Source organism: Lissotriton helveticus, chromosome 2_1 (genome assembly GCF_964261635.1).
Source record: "Lissotriton helveticus chromosome 2_1, aLisHel1.1, whole genome shotgun sequence".
In the NCBI taxonomy this organism is placed as follows: domain Eukaryota; kingdom Metazoa; phylum Chordata; class Amphibia; order Caudata; family Salamandridae; genus Lissotriton; species Lissotriton helveticus.
In genome coordinates, this window is record NC_136059.1 from 795,624,408 (window position 1) to 795,646,576 (window position 22,169).

Sequence of the window (22,169 nt, forward strand, 5' to 3'; positions counted from 1 at the left end):
ACATATTATTTTCCTATTCCACCACGGTACATAAGGTAAGGGCAAAGAAGACGAGAAAGAAAGGTCTCTGTTTGGCTACCCTTAAACTAAAAGGTTGACTCAAAAACACACATATTCTAATCCTTTGGAATAAAGTAAATGCCTAATAAACACCATCAAACTATTGAGAAAATCAATATAAATCATGCTTATTGCAAGCAGCTACTTTATTGGAAGGTCAATGGATAATTTATTTCCATTTATAAGACCTCTCCAAGTAGAAGTCGCAGTCGGTTTATAATGATAAGAGATTACTTATTCTTAACCCTAACAAATGGTCCTGAACTAGAGAGGGGTACGATCAGGGTAAAAACATGTTGACTGTGATATTAACCCAATTTTACCCAGCATTGAACGCATGTAGGTGGCAAGGCACACCTCCAAAGTATGAGCGAGAAAGAGAGGGATAACACATACAAATACAGCTGAGAGAGGAGCTTAAGGCGGAATAAAAACAGGCTAATAAGTACCCCTGAGGAACCATCATAAAAAGCCATAGGGTTTTCACACTCACTTGTAAAGGCTGAAATCCATTATTTAGGGCACAAATCTGCCACAATATTAAATTAATGGTGATGTAGCACCTGACAGCATTTCTACATTCCTCTTGCTAATCTGACCAGGGGACATATCTGGAGCCATTTCAAGAATCCTTGGACATCTGCCATCAGGCACAACCGACTAGTATGTTAAAGATGTAGGTTCCTTCTAAAGATAACCCCATCAATTGTAATGCTCTTGGTCATAAGACAGTAGCAGAGAACCTTTTCTTTGTCAGAAATATTGCACACGAAAAGCGTCTAGATTTGCACGTCACTTGTTATCGCGGGAAAACTCTAGCATCACAGCTAGAAGAATGTCTGCTTATATCCAGTGGCTGATGCTCTATTTGTTGAAGCTATTTTCGGATCTGTGCCAAAACCATATCGAGGTGGAATGGATGCTACGTTGTACCACACTGTAAGTAACAACTAGATTCAGTACTTAGAGAAATCTGGAAGGAAGGTGAAGGAGAAACTGAGCTTCAGTTCGAGCGACAGCCATCCATAAATTGACAAGATCCTGCAAATAAATCTCTGACTAAGCCACTCTTACTCGGTTGTACATCCAGAAAGTACATGCTAAGAAAAATGTATGACCTGAGGGGCTTTTCTGAGAAAGCCACATGTTAAACATTGCATAGAAAGAGCTAACTTATATCAGGTAAAGGGCAATGAGCTGGGACATGTAGTATCCAGATCAGAACATTTACTGCACCAACAACTAAATGCCAATGTTTGGCACTTTACTAGAAGAGGTCACCTTAATAGTACAGCTAGTCACATTAATAGAAGACTTTTTTCTGATGCTCCTTGTGCTAAAGACGTCTGGTCTATTGTGCATCCTGGTAGGAGGCTAACATCGTCAGCTGACCAGTGTCCTGTTTGCACCACAAAAACTCCAAGGGTTGGATCCCATCAGAATTTTACATTTTCTGACATTTTAACCTTACCACATACACATTATGTGCTCATTTTAGACTCTCATGCATAGCGTTCTGCATTTTCACCATCTGATGTTTCACTTGCAGTAGCATTGATTGTTAAGTTCATTATAAGTCTTGTTCATGCGTTGGTATTGTACAAGCTTTCAATTTGATAGTGTATTGGTCTGCACAACCAATACCTTATGTTTGACTGTTTTAATCCTGTTGACCAATTAATTCTGCATTTACATCATCTATTGGATTAAGCGGTGTGTTTTGTTATTGAAATGTGGTTCAGATTTCCTACAAAAAACTACTGCACCCTCTTAGTTATAGCAGGAACCCACAGCACAGTACCTATCTCTTCCATCTGACTCAAAGTTTAGAAAATCTTCAGATATTGATATTTCACTGGCTGAATTTGACATAGAATAAATAACAATAATCTAAAAGTGAAAATAAAATACAAAATGACAAGGATTTGGGCGTTTTAAAAATGGATCAGGTGTACTTATTGACTCTCAGCACATATTACTTCAAGGGCCACCTATTGCTACTAAAAAAGATCTAATTAAATAAAAGGTCTAGCTCTAATATTGGCAATGAACACACTAGTCCAAAGAGTCTCCCTGTTGATCAGAATGAGTTTTGCATTAATGCAGTTAGGAGGCCATAATACAGAAATCATGTAATGGGCCGAGAAAAATAAATTAAAATCCATAGGGAATGAAGCAAACTGTATTTCCATCACGGCAAAAGAGCACACACTGAAGGGGCACTCTATGTTCTTCATTTACTTGATAAGAAACGAAAAAAATACATTTTCTTCGCTTTTAAAACATGAAAGAAGTAGCTAAGTCTGATTCAAAATATGTCTGTTTCATGTTTTATTATATAAATACCAAAAGTATTATTTAAACAAGCATGCTTTTTAACTTTTTTTTTTAATAAAAGGTTTTCCCGCCATTGTGATCTCTTTCATACATATCCCTTACACACGTAGAATGAAGCATAAGTATTATGCATGCTACATATGGTTCCATCAATTTCCTTTCTTTCGGTCCCAATTCATAAATCGGTTTGTTTTATGGGCTGGTGCAAATAAGGCTTGCTCAATTTATTCTCTTTTTCCACTCGGGTAAACTATTGGTAATCCTGGTCGCAGGGTATTGTAGATGCCACTGACCACTATCGTATCAGCTCAGACATGCCTCAACCCCTGTGAATATTGTCAGAGAGTCGACGAAGACCAAACACATTATCTGGCACCCAATTACCCATACATGTTCTGGATATTAGGGGCAAACAGTAATGAAAATGTGGGGGCCACTGGCCCAGGCTTATAGTCTGATAGGTAAACTCGATTTATTTACACTGACAATCAAATCAGCAACCTGCTGCCAGAACACAGTGTTGAGATAAGTATTTTATGGCTACGCTTCCAAAATAATACAAAGATTGCTTCTCTCTACAATAAATAGCTAAGAGCTCTTGGCTGAAAAGCAATTAAAAAAACATAGAAAATGTAATCTGTCAATTACTTTGTGGCTTTCTCCTTTATAGGGTCGCTGCCAAGGGCCTACTTAAGGTAAGTGAATGCTATTGAGAGACTGAGAAAAATATTGATTGATTAAATGGAACTTGTTTTCGATGAATGGGCATTACAGAACACACAAATAACAATATAAACTTCAAGTGACCAAGCAAGAAAATGCATAAATTATCTTTTTATTATATAGTTATATTAATAAAGATTTTCTGAAGTGCATGATTAAAAACTTTGTGAAATTACAGGAGGAACTATCTATAGAGCAATGACAGGTGCATTCACTGTGCATCTCTGAAAGAACAAAATAAAAGAGTTTTCACTCAATTTGGCCTAAAACTTTGTGTTCAGGTTCCCACGATTCTGACATCAGAACCCGGATAACACTGATTAGAACCATAGGGCTTTACAATAAAAGCTAAAATATTGACCATATGATGGCAAAAAGTCTTTATTTTGTGGTTTACGATTCCTCTTCTAGCTACTTTCTGATGAAGTTGGTGGCGCTGTGGAGGAGGACCGCCTCCTTCGCGACACGGATCGCGACCGCTCAGCACTGTAGGCAACATGCTTGTCATAACTTTGCAGCTGAGCATCAACCATGTCCCGCTGCTGCTGGCTCAGTGTCTGACTGATCAGTCCAGGAAGAGCATGAATGCTTCCAATTAATGTCTCTAGCTTCGATTCCAGGACAACAATCCTCTTCTCAAAGTCTTCACTTCTTTCGTTCAAATCAGAAATCATGTCATACATGATGTTTTGTGTCTGCAAAGAGAAAGCATGTGTTACAGTTTGCCATTGGAAATTTTTTTTGCGTCTGTTAATCACCAAACGGATTAATTAATCAGGAACACACAAAATCAGTGTTACCCACTTTCTCAACATTATCTGGCAAGATTCACTTGTACTCTATCGCAAAATCATAGCATACATAACAAATGTTCCTTTGCCCAAGAAATGCTATGCTTTCCATTTATGGATTCTTGTTTACTGTCCAGTCCATTCCCCTTATCATATGAATAGTCGTCCCTTACCTCAGGCTCGTGAATTTCTGTATTTTTATTCTTTTTTTTTAACTTATACTCATTGATGTACTTTTTCACAGTTATTATTTAAAATATGTAACTTTGCCATGAGATCATTTTATATTTTTAATTATCTTGTATGTATCTTGATTGCACTTTTGAGGTCACATTGACCGAAATAAAGTTGATGATGATGATGATGCTATGCAGATTGGGATATAAACCTCTTTAATTATCAACAAGTGAGAGATCACGAAATAAAATAATATTTAGTAAACACATAGGCCCTCATTACAAGCTAGAATAGCGGGGTGGGGGGGCATATCCCAGTACCTGAGTTTGTTTCTCCGGGATGGGGAAAATGCATATATCAGGAACCACTGGGTACAATTGTGCGTCCCCCTTCAGGGAGAAATAAAGAGATAAAATGCCCACAGGTTTATAGCCAGCTTGGATTAGGTGCGAATGAGTTTGGGGGGCTATTTTCAAGACTGAGGTGCAGGTGGTGGGAGAGGTCACAGCAGAGTTTGCTACTCCCCTATGGTGGAGCAGGAGAATAGGCTGGCGCAACAGGCGCTGCAGCTGCCCGCAGCACTGCACAATGCGCTGGGTGTGGTTTCTGTAGGCCTGGGATCAAAGGATCTGGCATTTTCAGACCCAGGAATGCAAAGCCCCAAAACATTGGACTTCTCAGAATTTTCCCCCCTCACAGAAGTAGTTATTTGTCAATTTTCAAGACAGGTGACAATCCACAAAATGGTCGTGTAAAAAAACAAACATATGAATTTATGGATGTTCCATGCATTTTGCAAGCCCCACTATACCCTTTCCCACCCACAGTTTTAAAGGAATGCCTGCAAAAAATCTGAGATGCTAGTGGATTTTCTGTCATGCTAAATTTAATATCTGTCCATATTAGTACCCCTTTCTGAGAGCCAAGGGGCAAGCAGAAGACACTGCACCTAAATGTGGCGGTTGAGGCCTTTTAATCCTGATGTCCTGGAGCCCGGTTTACTATGGGTCCTGAGTAACTGGGCCAAGTGTCCCTTCAGCACTTGACTCTCAGTAATAGCATAGACTGAACAGTCCAGGCTTCTTGGCGGGGAGGTAGGGGGTGATCACAGGCTCACCTGAAAATACATTCAATAGAAACAATAAATGATAATCCAATTAAATGTTTGCTTTTATGAAAAAAGGAGTATTTAAAGAGGCACACAAAGTTAAATGCTGGATACACCCACAATCCCTGAGTCCAGCTTCCCTCTCAATGGTAGTGGTTATTCCCCATTCACTACAGGCGACATTCAGGTTAAGCCCCGCTAGTAGGCTGGGTCTCAGGCGTCCCACTTCGACTCTTTTAAAATGCAAAAATGTTCAAGTGACGCACCCTGCAGAGCAAATCACCCCGGGACCTTCCTTCTCTATGATCAGTTTTACCCACTCCTCCAGGGATTGCCCGACTGGAGCGTCAGGAAGTGTTTCACTCCTGGATATTCGCAGAGAGCTGCAGGAGCAGGTAAGACTGATCGGAGGTCAGGAAAGACCCGAGGGGACTTGTTTTGCCACATAGTGTTTCAGGTGCTGGAATACTTTTGACTTTTAAAAGAGTCAGAGTGGGACTCCTGAGACTCGATCCTGCAGGGATTGCATGACTGTAGTTGGCGGAAGAATTTCACTCCCAAATGTCACAGAGAGCTGCAGCGTCTGCTGTTGATGAGTAGCACTGGCGGCTCTACAGGGGCACCGGCTGTGCATCTCTCTGATACTTTCCACAGTAGAGGGGGGGGTTGGTTGCTTCAGTTCTGACCCTTAGTCGGGGGCTCAGGCCTGCACGGGTCCCCTTGGTGGCCTCTTCTCCTGATGACGGCTTGGACCCAGAAACTATGTACACGGGCGACAGCTTGATCAGTACGGCAGTAGCTTCCTCTTCATGGTGACTCTGTCTGGCATACTGGGTCGATACTTCACTCTGCACATGGGCTCCAGCCTGATTGGCATATCAGTAATCTTCACGGAAGCACCCTCTGGCATATGAAGTCGCCGACTTTTCTCTGCACATTAGCGACAAACCAATCGGTGCAGAGCAGTCTCCCCACACTTCACTACAGTGATACATTCAACAGGATCTTGCACTGGATCTCGCTCTCTCCAACCACTTTTCTATTCCTCATAGGGCACACAGGCAGGCAGGCATTGGTGCTCCAGGCTCAGGGGGCAGTGGGTCTTGGATTTCCCTTGGTGATGTCTCCTCACACAGTTCAGACACTGTCAGGCCTTGGCTCGGAGCCCTGGTCACAGGCAGAAGGTTTGCAGAGCTTCTCCTCCTTGCACAGCACAACTAGCTGCTTGAAAGTTGACAAATGTGGGGCTTGAGCTCTCCTTTTAGTTCATTTATAGACGTCAACTGTGATTTCCGGTCGCAGACTTTTAAATGATGTTGGGGGTCGACTTCCTTTTGAAGGGCCCACTCCTCTGCCCTCTCTTACACCAGAAAGCAGCATGTCACAGCAGGAGTGACTTCACATCTGATGGCCCCACAACACAGGCCATGGTAGCAACTAGAGGTTCACACCTGGATGTCAGCTACAGTGATGTGTTTAAAAAGGTTGTCGCAGGGCCCCAGCCCAACTCCTTATGATTCTCTTATCAGCCCTATCTCATTCATGAAGTGTGCCCAGGCCCCTTTCCAGTGACTTCACATTGACTCAAAGGACACTCTCTGGAGTGTACTAAAGAGGCTTGCTCTCCTTCCTCAGTGTGGGTACCACCTAGCACACAGGAATGCAGCAATCCACAAATCTGTCTGGGGGAATTCCCTACCTCCTCATGCTCCTCCAGTCAGTTCTGGGTCTCCAAAAATCGAACCTGGAGTCTTCCATGCATTGTACCCTTCACAGGCACACATACACACAACATGCACAGGCAACCACACGTGTGCTGCACATGGTTACATCTTCATTTGTTGTAGGCAAAAAGTGAGTTAAGCACACAGCAGTGGAACTTTACATGAGGGAGCCTATAGGTCTCACTCAAGTGGCACAGGTAAAAAGGCCTGTTTACTTCTACTGATCGTTACACGGTATGCTGCCACCACCGCGCTCATGCTGCTTAGCTACTGGCAATGGGTAGTAAGTGGCCTTTCACTACTATGAGGGTAGGCCTTTGAGCACCCCTCCCGGTCCAGCAAGACCACAATTCATGAGACTGACGTATGTCATAGCACACACACATTATCTGTGTTTGCCCATGACCACAGAAATCCGCACCAGGGATCCAAACTTCAGGCAAGCTGGGGAACTCAGGGCAGGGGTACAGGTCTATGACCATACAGGGGACATTTCCGTCCCAACAGGCCATACATATTTGCAGATCATGATTCTGTAAAGAGGGTCTCGATCTGCGAACTCCGATGACTCTTCTGTTAAACTAAGTTCAACTTCGGTATGAAAAAGTATGGGAATTAGGGCACAGTGTAAGTGATTTCCCATTCAAAAAACCTTTGATTTGCAAAATCACATGTGATGTGCCCATAGAATCATTGGTTGTAATGTACAAAACCCATTTGTGACAAATTCGGACAAACCAATAGGAGGGGGCATAGTAGTGCAATTTCTTTTGCTGTTGCAGACGCAAACCAATAAAACATTATCCTACCCAACTTGAGGTAGTAAATCATTTGTGAAGTGGAAGCTGTTTGAAAGGGACAGCTTGCACTTTGTCAATGCTGGTGGGCAGCTTGGGACAGGCGGTGAAGAATCACACAGTGGCCCCGTGTGGTCCGCTGGTCCAGTCGACCACTGCATGCTTCTCCCCAGGCCCTTCCTTTCATGTGATCATTTTCTTTCTAAAAGTAGAGCGCGTCAACTACAGACCTCCCTCTCGGCCTTCGCAGGCATTCACAGAAGGTGGTACAATGCCTCCTGCCTCATTCATTTTAACAAAGCCGGAAGTTTTGCATCCTCCTACAAATGTACAATTTGGGATGCAGCTGATTCGCACTTGAGTTGAATGGCAAAACAAAGCCAAGATCGAACCAGTCGATGTGCAAAAATCACCAACTGCTTTGCTGCCTGGTCTTAGTACATCGGACCTCAAGACGCTTAATTGTAATTTGTCCGTAGAAATGTTAACACACTTTTTCAGGAAACTAGCACTTTAAGCAGGAAAACGACCACATGAATGTATAATGACATCAGACAAAATTAAAAATAATAATATCATGGTAAAATGACAACAGATGAATGGCATGCATCACCTCTAAAATACAAGCTCCTATTATCTAGGTCTTAACAGAACTCACATACAGACCATGTCCACAAATGGTTAATCTGTGCTTGGTGGCTAGTTTCTAACATATAACGCGCATATGTTGACAAAATGGTTTTGAACGACTTCTTAAGTTGCAATATAATTCCAGACTTCATCACATGTGAACATCAAAGTACATTAACATGTGCAAAATATTTCAGTTCTGCACAGCCATGCTTAAATGTTGGCTAAAAGTGCCAAAACTTAGCAGTCTATTATACTTAATGTGTTACATCTCTTACACGTCTTTCTAAGAATGTTGTACTCCATTACATACAACGTTATTCTCATTTATAGGGAAAATCAAACTGGAGTTTCATCAGTGGCAGCATATCTCCACAAAGATCATTTAAAAAAATGTGATGCATGATCATTCGTTTTTTGCTGTTTCATATTTTTTGTTAGAACTCTGCACGTGTGATAATTTGGCATGTGTAGCCCCTAAAGCCTGCTATCTAGCCCCAATCACCTCTCTGTGTGAAAAAGAAGCATTTCTCTTCCCAAACTTTCGCAACCTTCACTTTACTGAACCACCGGTCTGGCCACACTTTCCCTGCAGAGCTGCTAAGAGTACAGCCAGGGCACAAGTCCTTAAAAAAGAGAAGTGGGGAGACTAACCAGGTTAAGCAGTATGGAAGTGAAATAATGATGCATGCCATCACAGCGCATGATGTCACGAAGCGTGACATTGCATGTGATATCTCTGGAAGTGAGATCACAAGAAGTGTTATCAGATAATAAACCTCACACATATGATTATCAGGTATATCATGAGTACATTTAAGCGCATTATGAGATTTAACAAATGAGCTTTGGCTTTGGGGTTATGCCAAAAAAGTGGCGCAATCCTGATGCAAAATCTGGGCCTTAACTAAAAAAAATTTATGTTTTTTAAGCCCTGCTACAAAGAAATTGGCAAAAAGGAAAAGCATGGCAGTAGATCGGTTAAGCTTAGTTGGTTGCAAAGTCTACATTTTAAAATATTTGATTGGGTTAAGGCATCTGCTGTAAAGGTGCCCAGTAAATCTCAAGGACTAGTAATAATGGTGAGCTATCTAACCCATTTGTTAGAGAGATCTGTGTTTTGTGAAGTCCCAGAATTGAATCAAAGCAATATAAGGTTAATGTGTCTCCTGCAAACGTGCAGATGACAGATTTGTATTTTATCTAGAGTGGGTTACTGCTTTTAATACAGAGAGCCTTTTGTTTCCTGCAGTTCCTAAATTGTAATCCTTGTAATAAAATACAGTGAGCTATAAAGGACATGTGACTCCTTTACCTTGTAACCCTGTCTCATGTAACTCATCTTGTACATTGATATACACATGTACATTATTTGTTATTAATGTAAGGTAAAGAGCTCTGACACCCTGCATTGGGTTGTGTAGCGCTTTAAAAGAAATAAAATAGTGCTACTGAAATTATTTGTGTAAATACTGGTAAAGACCAACACATCTGACATTCTTACAAAGCATGCATCTCTTATCTGCAGGGACTAAACAAAGACAAAAGCATGCCTCTCTTAAGTACCTTTGAAGAGATAAACTGTGTGCCTTTATTTCCCCTCTCTGGCATTTATATTAAGTGTGAGGTTATAGACCGCCTCCAGTCAGAATATTAAACAAAAGGAGGCATGATGGCCCCTTAACTTCGACCCAGCAGGAGGTGAAAAAAGCTCCCTCGCTGCCTGTACGTTGCTGCTGGGAATCAAAAGCAGACAACGTGCAGGCACTGCTGAACGTTTCTTGGTGTCTGAAAATTACACCGGTACAAGTTCAGCATATTTCTGTGGGGCCCTACTTCTTGGCAGGGGGAATGGCGTACAGTACACCCTGTGAAAATAGTGGATGGACGCTGTGTACCTGTGTTTACCCCCGACTAGTGCCCAGAGTACAGCTATGGGAAGTAGAAGTGAAAGATAGATTTGCCCTACCCTACTTGCTCCTGAAGTATAACATGCTTATGAATTGCAAGGTTTCCTAGCAGAGCCTGCGGCAGAACATCTCTCGTGGTATATAAAATGTAATGTGACATTCAATTTGTAGCTTTCGATTGGAAAGTGCTTATATGAACGATTGCAAAGTACATGTAACCTGAGCAGAAATGACAGGCAGTGACGTTAAATTAGTGCTACTTATTAACCTTTCAGTAGTTATGGAAGAGTTAATCTATTTGGCCCATTTTCAGCTAAAATGTACTCCAACAGCATACACATTTCTTTCCTGTATAGCATACACTCCATACACATTTTTAACCCCCCCTGCTGCATAAATTGACTGTCCATACAATGCCAATAACAGAAGAAAAAAGATCCTAGGGCCTGAGCAGTTGAGCGTCGCTGAATGAAACAAATCTGCAGCACTTTTCCACTTTCAGTAGGGAGCCTAGTTATGCCCAGCAAGACTAAGACTGCAGGAGCCCTCGGTTAAGTGACGAATCAGAAGAGGTGATTTTCTTCAAAGCTACAGGATGTGGGGGGATGATAACCGGGGTAAAGTAGGAAGACAGAGGAGACCTCTGTACTGCTGTGGCAGAGATTCACTATTTTCGAGTCGCTATACTAAACTATAGGATAGTAGTGATGCTACAATGGATAAACCCATGTAAAGAAGTCCATTATTTTGCTGTAAAACTGGAATCACATTAGGATTGGCTAGATCTCACCACTGCGGACTGTGCTTAGCTTTAAAATACCATGCTTCGCCATCATGCATCAGAGAATGTGCCTGAATTGCAGGAGTAGAGAAGACTTCCCAGCCTCTGCACTACAATAAATCTACATATTCACCAGAAGTGTATTCAGCTCTTTCTCCACCGTTTTGCTTTAACCAGTCTCCTGCTAACCCACCAAACGAAATAGGGCCAAGGGCTTACCAGAGAAGCCTTCTTGCATCTGTGGAACTTTCCTCCTCAGACTGGAGCATGCACAATGTCATAAGAAAGATGAAGCTGTTGCCTGCCAGAAAGAATTCCAGTGCATTAGTTCGAACAGGACTTTTATTGTTGATTGGGACTGTCATGAGAAGACGCTCATGGAACCGGAAAAGGTATAAAGAAGTCTGATAAATCAGTCCTCAAGATTTTGTGACTTTTCTTCAAGGTAGCATTGCTATTAAAGAATGTTGCAAAATCTTGGATTTTGCTGCTAAGGACCTTCCAAGGGTTCAGAAAAGACATAATAGGGCTAACAACCGTGTATTGTCACTTCAGCCAGCTTGGAGCATGGGCAGGGGAGAAAGGGGATTCCATGCACTTCAAAGCCACTGTCTAGAAGCTTCTCCCACCTTGCAGAACCAGGGCAGCAAATTATAAATGCAGGGTCTCAGACACCACCAATTCAGTATGATCTGGACCTGTGGATACTCCGCCAGGAAGAAGGACTATTGTGCTGTTGCAAGGACTGCCACTGTGCAGGACTGCTACTCTGCTGGACTCCTGCTATGCTGACCTGCTGCTGGCCTCGGAGTGAGAAGGACTGGACCTACATCTCTCCAACCCAGAACCAACATTACTCACAGGGCTTGTCAACTTGCCTTCTGTTTTGAAGTCTTAGGGACATCAAAGACTTCCAACCATCCTGCTACACCACCTGGACTTTGTCATCTGTGAGTCTTGCCCTGCCAAGTGGTGCCAAAAGGCCCTTAGAAGTGGGTATAAAGTGCTGCTCCTGTAAAACACTGACCCATCGCTTGGCTGCACCTCACATCTTTGTCAACACAAACAGGATTAAGGTACTTTTGTTCAGCAGGTATCATTGTGTCCCTGTATCCAGCCCGCGCTCCATTGCGGTCTGCCTGAACTCTTAACCTTGTCCCGGTACAGTGCAACCAGATAAGTGATTATTACTCTAAGCTCTATTTTGTAGTTTATTCTTTAAAAATGTAAATCTCAAGTTCTACTACTGGGATTTTTGTTTTTTTGGACTTGTTTTTTAAATTAAATTAAGCGTTATTAGGCTAACTAGGTGCAGTACTTTTCTGCGTGGTGTTTTCACTGTTTTAAGTGTTGCACAAATACTTTACACATTGTCTCTTAAATTAAGCCTGACTGGTCTGCGCCAAGCTACCACAGGCTGAGCATAAGTTAATTTAGGATGTGTATCTGGCTTACCCGGACTATGATTGGGATTCCTGCTTGGACAAGGTACATATCTCTGCAAAGCATATTACTAAATGGAGGTTGACGAGGACTTGTTTAATGAGCCACAATGGTGGGTAGTTTAAGACACTAATTGCCAACTTGACATTAATTAGAAATTCCTTTGGACGACTCCAGTTTTGGAACTATAAATGCCCTCTTCAATATTCTCTCATTATTGCATATTACTCTCACAGGTTGTATTCATTGTCAGCAAATAATTATCATAGCCACAATCTGGTTGTTGTAACAACTGGATTATTTTAATTGACTTAGTATTAATGCAAACCTTTAGGGATAGTTACCATTGAAAAAACCTCAAGTATTCTTTCAAGTTTTGTAACAACTTTACCCTTAAGTACTGTGCAGATATATGTGTTGTAGGGTTGTGAGGGCTTTGTAAAATACTTAAGTGCCTAACTTTAAAAAACATTCGTTGAGAGCGGAGGGGTCCCAGACTATAGATAGGCAGTGATTTCAAAATGTTCAGATAATCAATATAGTTCAAACGACAAATCCAGAAAGTGTAGTGTTTTTATTTTCACCACACTGTTTCACCATTTTATGGTTATCAGATATATATCAAAAAGAAACATTCCATAATTTCAAGTCAATGTGCCCATATAGGAAAAGGGGAAGGGGAGTGCTGGGTATAGATTAAAGATAGTTGTGATTCAATTCATTACTCTGTGACAAAAACAGCATACATTTAACTTCATGTATATGTTCTACTATCAGATGGTCCCCATCTGAGAAGGGCCACATATATTTATGCATGAATCAACAAACATTTCATAATCAAACTCCTAACGGCTGTACATATCATGCTTGATGGTAGGAGTTGATAAGGTAAACGACGGTCTACGTTTCGACCCTGGGGTAGGTAGGATGAATAATCCTTACATCGCGGGTGTGAATGAAGTGAATCACAACTATCTTTAATCTATACCCTGCACTCCCCTTCCCCTTTTCCTATATGGGCACATTGACTTGAAATTATGGAATGTTTCTTTTTGATATATATCTGATAACCATAAAATGGTGAAACAAGTGTGGTGAAAATAAAAACACTACACTTTCTGGATTTGTCGTTTGAACTATATTGATTATCTGAACATTTTGAAATCACTGCCTATCTATAGTCTGGGACCCCTCCGCTCTCAACGACTACTCACCGAGGTCCCTTTGGCTATATGGGTACAACCCAGTTGTTTGTAACATAACTTTAAAAAACAGGCACTTGTGAAAAGTAAATGTAGTATAATTGCTTTTTCACATTTGCATACTTTTGATTTGCCACTCCATTATGAAAATTTTTACCCACACTGCAGGTTAGCGATCAATTGACTCTTGAAATAATAAAAGGACTAGAATCAGTCTGATTTCAGGCTGCACAAATGTATCTGAATGAATCATTAAAATATGGCTTAATTTATCTAATGAGCCTGTTTTGTGTCATACCCACTTCACTTATGTAAATAACAGGCTGTTCCTGAACAAGTGACAAATACAATGCCAACATCTCACAACAACAAGACAGTTATGGTACACATTCGCCTGCACACCGTTTATCCCAAATGTCTTTAGATATGCTCACTCTTTTGGATCAACCGAAAAAACCCAAATCTATACATAAGCTAAACAAAGTGAGGAGCACAACCAGAAATACTTGTGAGAGTCTAGAAAAATGTCTTACACATCTCAATGTTTTTAGCCAAACTGCAACACAATTCTTGACAGCAAACAATCATATAACGCACAATGTTCTTTCAGTTTGCTTTTCATCAATTTTATTTACAATTTTCCAAATAAAACAAGACGACATGTCCAAGATGAACAGCCTACGTGTTTCGTCCCTATTCACGTGCGACTTCTTCAGGGCTGTTAAACATAAAAAAAATACATAAAACAATACATTAGAACAAACAATCACCTACAAATTAATTTACAATATCAAAAATTACCCTGAAAGGAGTTATAATTCAAATCCGTACCTTATAAATAATTGAGCAAGTAACAGATGAATCTTTAAAAGGTATTTACAGATCATATCTAACACATATTTGGGGCATGCCTTAATGTTCCTCTATTTTTCTTTTCTACATATCTTTTGTCTTGGTAGTGCCACAAGAATTTACTCCAATTTTTTCTAAAATCTTATTTCTTTAAGTGAAAATCAGATAAAAGCTTACTGACGTTGTGTCTTGTTGAAAGCCTTATCTTTTAACACCAATTGCCTGTGTGATTCTTCCCATCCACTCATTAAGACTTGGATGTGGAGCCACAGAGAGTATTCACATTAATAATTCTAAACCAACTTTCTATCACAACTCCAGTGTTATAGCATCATGCAACTTCATTGCACATTGTCTTACTCATACAACTCTTCTATAGCTTCAAGATCTGTTGTTCACATCAACAACACAATCAATTTCCATCATTAAAGTGGCTTTCTGAACAAGAGATGGAATAGGTTTTCTCTGTTTGACAGGGACACTAGAGAGACTGCACTTGTATCATGAAACAGTGACTTGTATTAAGGACCCAGCTAACCTGGGTGCTCTTTCCATTCAAGGAGAGTATTACTTGCTGTGCAAGTGGCAGGTATGCATGATAGGGCCTAGAGAAGTGAAGCCTGAAAAATTGGAGGACCTCTATACTTAAACTTGTTTGGGATTAGATGACGAGAAGTATTCTGAAAAAATAGGTAAGCAGTAGTGGGGTGCCTACCGAGGCTAAACTGGCTATTATTCATGAGGCACATGTCGATGACATGGTTGTGTTTTGTCAACAGTGTTGAAAGGAATGAGACACCACTGATTAAATTAATTGTGTTGCTGATGTGCACAACAGCTCTTGAAGCTATAGAAGAGTTATATGAGGTAAGAGAATGTGCAATGAAGTTGCATGATGGTATAAAACTGGAGTTGTGATTGAAAGGTGGTTTAGAATTATTAATGTGAATACTCTCTGTGGCTCCACATCCAGGTCTTAAGGAGTGGATGGGAAGAATCATGCAGGCGATTGGTGTTTAAAGATAAGGCTTTCAACAACACAGAACGTCGGTAAACTTTTATCTGATTTTCGCTTAAAGAAATAAGATTTTAGAAAAATTGGAGTAAACTCTTGTGGCACTACCAAGAAAAAAGATACTTAGAAAAGAAAAATAGGAGAAAATCAAGGCATGCCCCAAATATGTGTTAGATATGATATGACTAGTAACCTATATGACCGCAAATTTAGGATTGAGCCGATTGAGGATGAGGTTTTAATTAGGACAGATATAGGTTGTAAAACTGAGGGGCGTTGTCTGATTGGTTACAATAGTGGTTGTTATCAAACAGAGAAATGTAAAGAGAAAAAAATAATGTGTAAAATGTATATGCATATATAATTTGCATCTCTGATGACAAGTGTACAAAATAAAAGAACTATGAACTTATTGAGAACTAGTTACTTTTCTGTACATAAGAGAGCATATGGTGTGACTACTTCAAATGTGTGTATATATCTCTGTAAATACCTTTTAAAGATTCATCTGTTACTTGCTCAATGGATTATAAGGAACAGATTTGAATTAGAACTCCTTTCAGGGTAATTATTGATATTGTAAATTAACTTGTAGGTGCATTGTTTTTGTGTGTACGTTTTTATGTTCAACAGCCCTGAAGAAGTCCCAAGTGAATAGGGGCGAAACGTGTAGGCTATTCATCTTGGACATGTCGTCTTGTTTTATTTGGAAAATTGTAAATAAAATTGATGAAAAGCAATCTGGAAGAACATTGTGTATTATATGATTGTTTGCTGTCAAGAATTGTGTTGCAATTTGGCAAAAAACATTAAGATGTGTAAGAAATTTTTCTAGACTCTCGCAAGTATTCTCTCTCAAGTATTCTCTCTCAAGTATTTCTTGTTGTGCTCCTCACTTTGTTTAGACAATGCCAACATCTGTACATTCTCAATCTTGCATTTGTGGAAAGGAGCTCATCCATGGAGCTTGCAACTGCATATCAATAATATCCCACAGCAACTTTGAGGCCTTGCTCTATTACATCTAGTATTTTGCTCACTCGGAGAAAACGTTCTTTGCCCTTATTCGCTATCAGAGTAAAATCATTTTTGTTTTGATAAACTGATATTCTGAACTTATGCCATGTGGGTTTTGCCTAACCCTTGTGATTTTGCGTGCCAATGCCATGCAACATAGACTTGATATCCTATGTTGTCATCACTTCACTTACATCATGTGCATTCTTCTCTTACCTCTGTTTGCTGAGAACTCTTTCAGTAACTCGAAGTACTTCGGTCTTGAAACATCATCCCACCACCTATCATCAGATACAGTGCTTTGATAATTAAAAATGAAGAGACTATGTCAGCAAACTGTGCAGAGGGCACTAACCTTCGCAAGGTCCACCAACGTATTTGCTTGATCATTCAGCTTTCTCTGCTCCATTTTTACACTTCTTAATCTAAAAAGAGTAAGAATTCAAGTCAGGCATGCTCTTTGATGTTTACAGGTTCCAGACGTTGCATGCATGTTATTGGCAAGTACTGTATGGGCAATGTCTAGGATATTTAGGGTAAAGTTAACTACGGTTATATGTCTGGTATAATGAAAGGCATGCTTCCTCAAAACCGCAAAAAAGAGAGCAGAAAAGAAAATATGAAGTCTTCAGACCACTTCTGCCCATAGATCAAGTTGAATTCAAAAAGGGAGATAAGTTATTTTCCACATGATAAGAAGCCAAAACATTCCTTAAAGCTTTAGTATCACGGCAAATAGGCATAGAAAGAAAACACAGCAAAATTCAAAGTTGCAACCTTGAAAGGTTATTGCTATGCCTACTTGGCTAGATACGGGCATTAGCCCAGTTTAGTCTGAAATGGATTTGGTTAGAAGTGAGTGTTTGAACCTGATGAAATACAGTGATAAGTGAGATTCATATTGATTCAACAAAGTCTTTTTATGACAAGACACTAACTGAAGTGGAATGCTTCCTAAAAAGACCTTGCCTACAGCCACCTCTAATCAATACACAATACTTGAACAACAATTTTCATGGCTAAACATCTTTGGCTATGAGTACTCTGACATATCTGGGACGCGCTACTGAAGTGTTTTTGAACCTAACGGCATTGGGTGCACTGCCAAGTGACAGAAAGTTTTCAATGGCCCAAATATATGAGTAGTTCTGTGTCAAATATTTGTGAGTAGTGCAGCATATATATTATGAGAACAATTGAACTATTAGTCTCAGTCAGTGGCATCTTTTTTTTACTACAAATGGCAAACGTAAATGTCCCTGCAGTTTGGTCCTGCCTCCTTAACTTCAAACAAGAGACATGACTGGCTGTCTCTACCAGCCCCAGGATCGCCTTATCCTTTCCCACTATTGTGCTGGGGAGAGTCAGAACACCCAGAATAGGTAAAGGAAATGGCAGTGGACACTCAAGTCATTTTGCATAATTACAAAGAGACAGATGCTGACACCTGTGCACGTAGAAGTGAAGTACTACTAACATAGTTCCAATTTGGGGACAATTTCTATGGATGCCAGAAAGTAGGATATCGAGCACAGCTAGTTTTTCACCTGAGTAACTTGTGAACACAACAGTGGTGAACGTTCTGTATGGTAAAGATATTTCCTTCATGTGAGTTTTCCTTCAACTCCACTAAATACTAACTAAAAATGTTTTAATAGTGCTCATGTTACAGACATTGACCAATGCTTAGTATGCTAGGCTTTCAGCATGCTGTTCAACTAAATCATCTGAGCAGACAGTTTATTTAACCACAGGTTTACAAAACATATTTAGTGCACTTGTACTCTGGTTTGCTTCCAATCAGTTTACCAGACTTATCTAAACCCAGCCTACAGGTTGCATATATTATGATGAAATTTAATTTTCTTGCTCTAATCTCCATATACAATATACTACTGTGGCACATGTTCAAATTACACAAGTTGCTTGTGCTGTAACTTAGTTGGTGTCAGATAAGTACACTCATATACCTATAACGTATCTTCATTCTCAATGAGAAGAGTTGTTTTATGTGGTACCAATTGCTAGTAATTCTAAAATACACATTTTATATTTAGATTCTAGGTACTGCTGTGCTATTTACAATATAAAATATAAGCTAGAGCAGGGAGGGGAGGGGGCAGTTGGAGTGACTTAGTAAGTTTTTATTTATTTATTCAAAACCAGGTAGTTCTTTTCTCGGTGAATTTCACTTATCACATGTACAGCTATGATGCCGTTTCACATTTCCATGGCAGCAAACCCATCGTTCAAAAATTACAAAAATAGGGTCAGTTGGGTGCATGCAGACAGTTATTACACTCTTCAAACGTTTGAAAAAAGGAGCGGCTTATACGGGACAACTTACTTCCGAGCTCTAGTTTGATTTTGTTGAAACAAATCAAAAAAGACAAAACAAAGGGAAACGAAATTTAAAATATACTAAAACAAACCATCACACGGGAAAGTGAAATAAAGGGGACAAACAGGAATGTGAATTAAATGGAATACACATAAACATCGATTTTTACTCCGAAAGGAAAACAGTGTGGTAATCAGTAAATCAGTACATGTAGCAAGTAACCCATGAACATGCACAGCTCGGCATCAAGGATGCACTTTCAAACTATAAATCACTTCACAAGGGGCGACCTTGGTATTTGAAACACACTTTTTATGGCAACAGTGACATCTAAATATACAGAACAGGCATCTCTCTGAAGCGCTGCTGTTATAGTATATACAAAAGAAGTACATTATGTTACGAAGCTGCTGAACACAGTGTTTTTTTTTAATAGACTGGTAATGGCATTACTCCACATACTTTAAAAGAGATGCACATTGATTTTTCATGACTCAATAGGGTGCTTTTTCACAAAATGATTAAGGCAGACATATTCGACATTCATTGCCAGGCACAGTAATTTAGTTTATGTGTGACTATATGTTGGCTGTATACATTTTGAAATGTCTTTGGTACCTATTGGCTTTCCAAATGCCTTTTGTCAATGTTTTAACAAATTGTGCTGTTTTCCGTTGCCAGCAGGAAGTTCTTGACCGACCTTGGAACATGTAAAAAGTGGGTCGACACATTTTAAAACAAAGACTTTATGGGCCAAGCAGCCTTCCAGCTGGCTGCCGTGCCATGCCAATTATATTTAGCAAATTAATTATAGCAGGGTGTCAAATGTTAATAAGTACATTAGCTGTGTAGGGCTAAAAAGTAAAATAATAACACACTCTTAAAATGTAATCAACTATTGCCCATTAACATCTAAGAAAAAGTGAGCAGTCGGTTTAGATATTACAGAAAAATAAGGGAAATACCTAATGTTCCGAACTATGAAATATTCAAACGCGTGAAGGTGCTCTGCAAAATTTCACTTTCAGGTGGACCTGAAGACAAAGCCTAAAAAATATTTAACTTAATATCTTTTAGGTTACTTTTGAGGTCGAGTTAATAGAAACTGTTACTTTACTTAATGTTTCCTAAATAATACTTTCACTAGTCATGTAATTTGTAGGTAGGCAATGTACATGCTATAATACAAGAAATGCCGTCACCATCAAGCATTTTACCCTCCCAAAAATGCTGTAATCTAGGGCACTATAGAAATTCCTATAATTTACAATGAACACAATCAGAACATACATAGACTCTTGTACGAGTGGTCTGTCAAATATATAATTTCTGAATAATTGTTAGCGGGTTATCCGACTACCAATAGGTTAATCAGAGAAGAAGATGGCACTGTTTAACTTTTCATGTTTTTTTGGATTGCTGAAAGACGTTTATGGTTAACAAGGATGTTCAATGTTGGTACTCATTATCAAAATTTAGATTTGTTGTACTTTCAAAAACGCAAAATGCACATAACTTGCCTAATTACGCGCATCGTAAAACATAAAAGACTCATCGAATACCCGGCATTTGTTAAGCAACATGATGTTGCAAAGGGAAAATTAACTTTACCTGTGTAGTTTAAAGTCATGCTTACAGGGCAGTTCCTGCAAATATTTTGAATAGGTAGTAAGATTTCCCTAAACTCGCTTTCTTTTCACACAAGGCTGCTAACCACAACCCTCACTCCACACACCATTAATAAGCCTAATACAGGCCTAGAGGTGCATTTAATTCCAGCAGTAATGTAATTACTGTAGCTAATGGATGTGAGACATTGGGTTACTGGTTGAAGGGGTTGGGTGAACCCACCTCAAGCAGCAACCACAATCCTTGTCAGGGTTAGGCACAAGAAGCCCTAAATTAACCTGTGCTCAACCCTCTGGTAGCTTGGCACACAGCAGGCAGGCTTAAATTAGAGTCAACGTGTAAAGCATTTATGCAGCACTTCAAGCAGTAATGAAGTGAATAAACAAAATAGGAGCCCCCACACCAATCTAGATAAATAGAGCAAAAAGTTATTAATAAATGGGGCTATGGAGATCTCCGCCTCTCCGTAGCCGAGGTGACCAAAGCCCCACCCACCTGAGGAAACTCCACAGTGGCGAAAGGAATGGCGATCGCGGCGGAACGCCGATCTGAATTTCCTCTGAGGCGGCGCCTTCACCGCTTTGCAGTAGACGAGAGCGACAAGGATGCATTAGTAGTGACCGCGAGCAGATTGAATTGGCGGATAATATCTAATGAGGATGGAAGGCTGCGGGACGCCATGGAGAAGCAATTAAAGGCTTTAAACTAAGAGCTGAGGTGGCGGAAAAGCTGAGGAAGTGCACGGTTGAGGACTGGGAATAGTGAGCTGCCTTGACTGGTAAGAGCCCCTGATGTGGCAAGCATTCGGTTCCATTTTTTGCTTTGCCTCGTGAAACTTTGCTAAATAAGGCACAAATACGAGTAGCTAATGGCGGCGACCCGCAGCCGGACAACAGCAGCTGGCGCACTAGGAGACGGCTGCCCCTGTTAAGAGAGTCTTCTGGTTTTTTTTTAAGAGCTGGCTGTGACAGGGGAAGTGGAGACGGAAGGGTGCAAACAGGACACAACGTGTTGGTGCCGCATTGAGTAAGCTAGCAGAGGTGGTGTGCGGTGAATCTGCTGGCAGGCTGTTAGTTTTTTACAGTATTAAGGAAGGAGAAATCTGTCATCTGATATTAAAATGGGAAGACACCAAAAGCAAGCTAACGCGGTAGCCAGGGTGGAAGTGGCAAATGGAATGATAGCCAAAAAGTACCTAATACAAGCAAAGGGGGCGTCTTCCGTAGTAAAAACCTCTGTCACCAAGAACCAGTCAGAATTAAGCTCTAGCTCAGAGAGCTCCACAGAAGAACAAGTAGAGCTGCAATCAGAGCCACGCCCTGTGCAAGAACTACTGCACCCGCAAAAGGGAATCCCCACCCAGCAACCAATATTCTCTTTGAGGTCTCTAAGGGACTGACTGGGAGTGCCACGTCAGGCCGCATTACATCAGAACCAAAGAATTGTAAGGATTTCCCTCTGTTCACCAAAGAGAGCATTCAGCCTCTTACGACTCAGGGTACATCGCTAATCAGTTCAATCTCTCCAGCAACTCCTCAGGATGGTATAACTTTTAATCTCTTTGAAGGGTTGCATATCTCTCCACCCCCTGAGGCTTCGCACCTGGCTGCGACACCCTCCGTGACATCCTCT

The 22,169-nt window shown here is 40.4% G+C and overlaps 1 protein-coding gene across 3 annotated transcripts in view; it reads right to left on the reverse strand.

Moving 5' to 3' along the window:
* Window positions 1-3,211: 3,211 nt before the first annotated feature.
* KCNN2 (potassium calcium-activated channel subfamily N member 2) overlaps window positions 3,212-22,169 on the reverse strand; it is a 656,625-nt gene continuing 637,667 nt past the window's right edge. For all 3 annotated transcript variants that reach the window (XM_078675527.1, XM_078675528.1, XM_078675529.1), the window contains 2 exons: window positions 16,923-16,992; window positions 3,212-3,815 (listed from right to left, as the gene is read on the reverse strand). In XM_078675527.1, coding sequence (XP_078531653.1) covers window positions 3,528-3,815; window positions 16,923-16,992 — 358 coding nt within the window. In that variant the 3' untranslated portion in view covers window positions 3,212-3,527. The remainder of the gene's footprint in view (window positions 3,816-16,922; window positions 16,993-22,169) is intronic.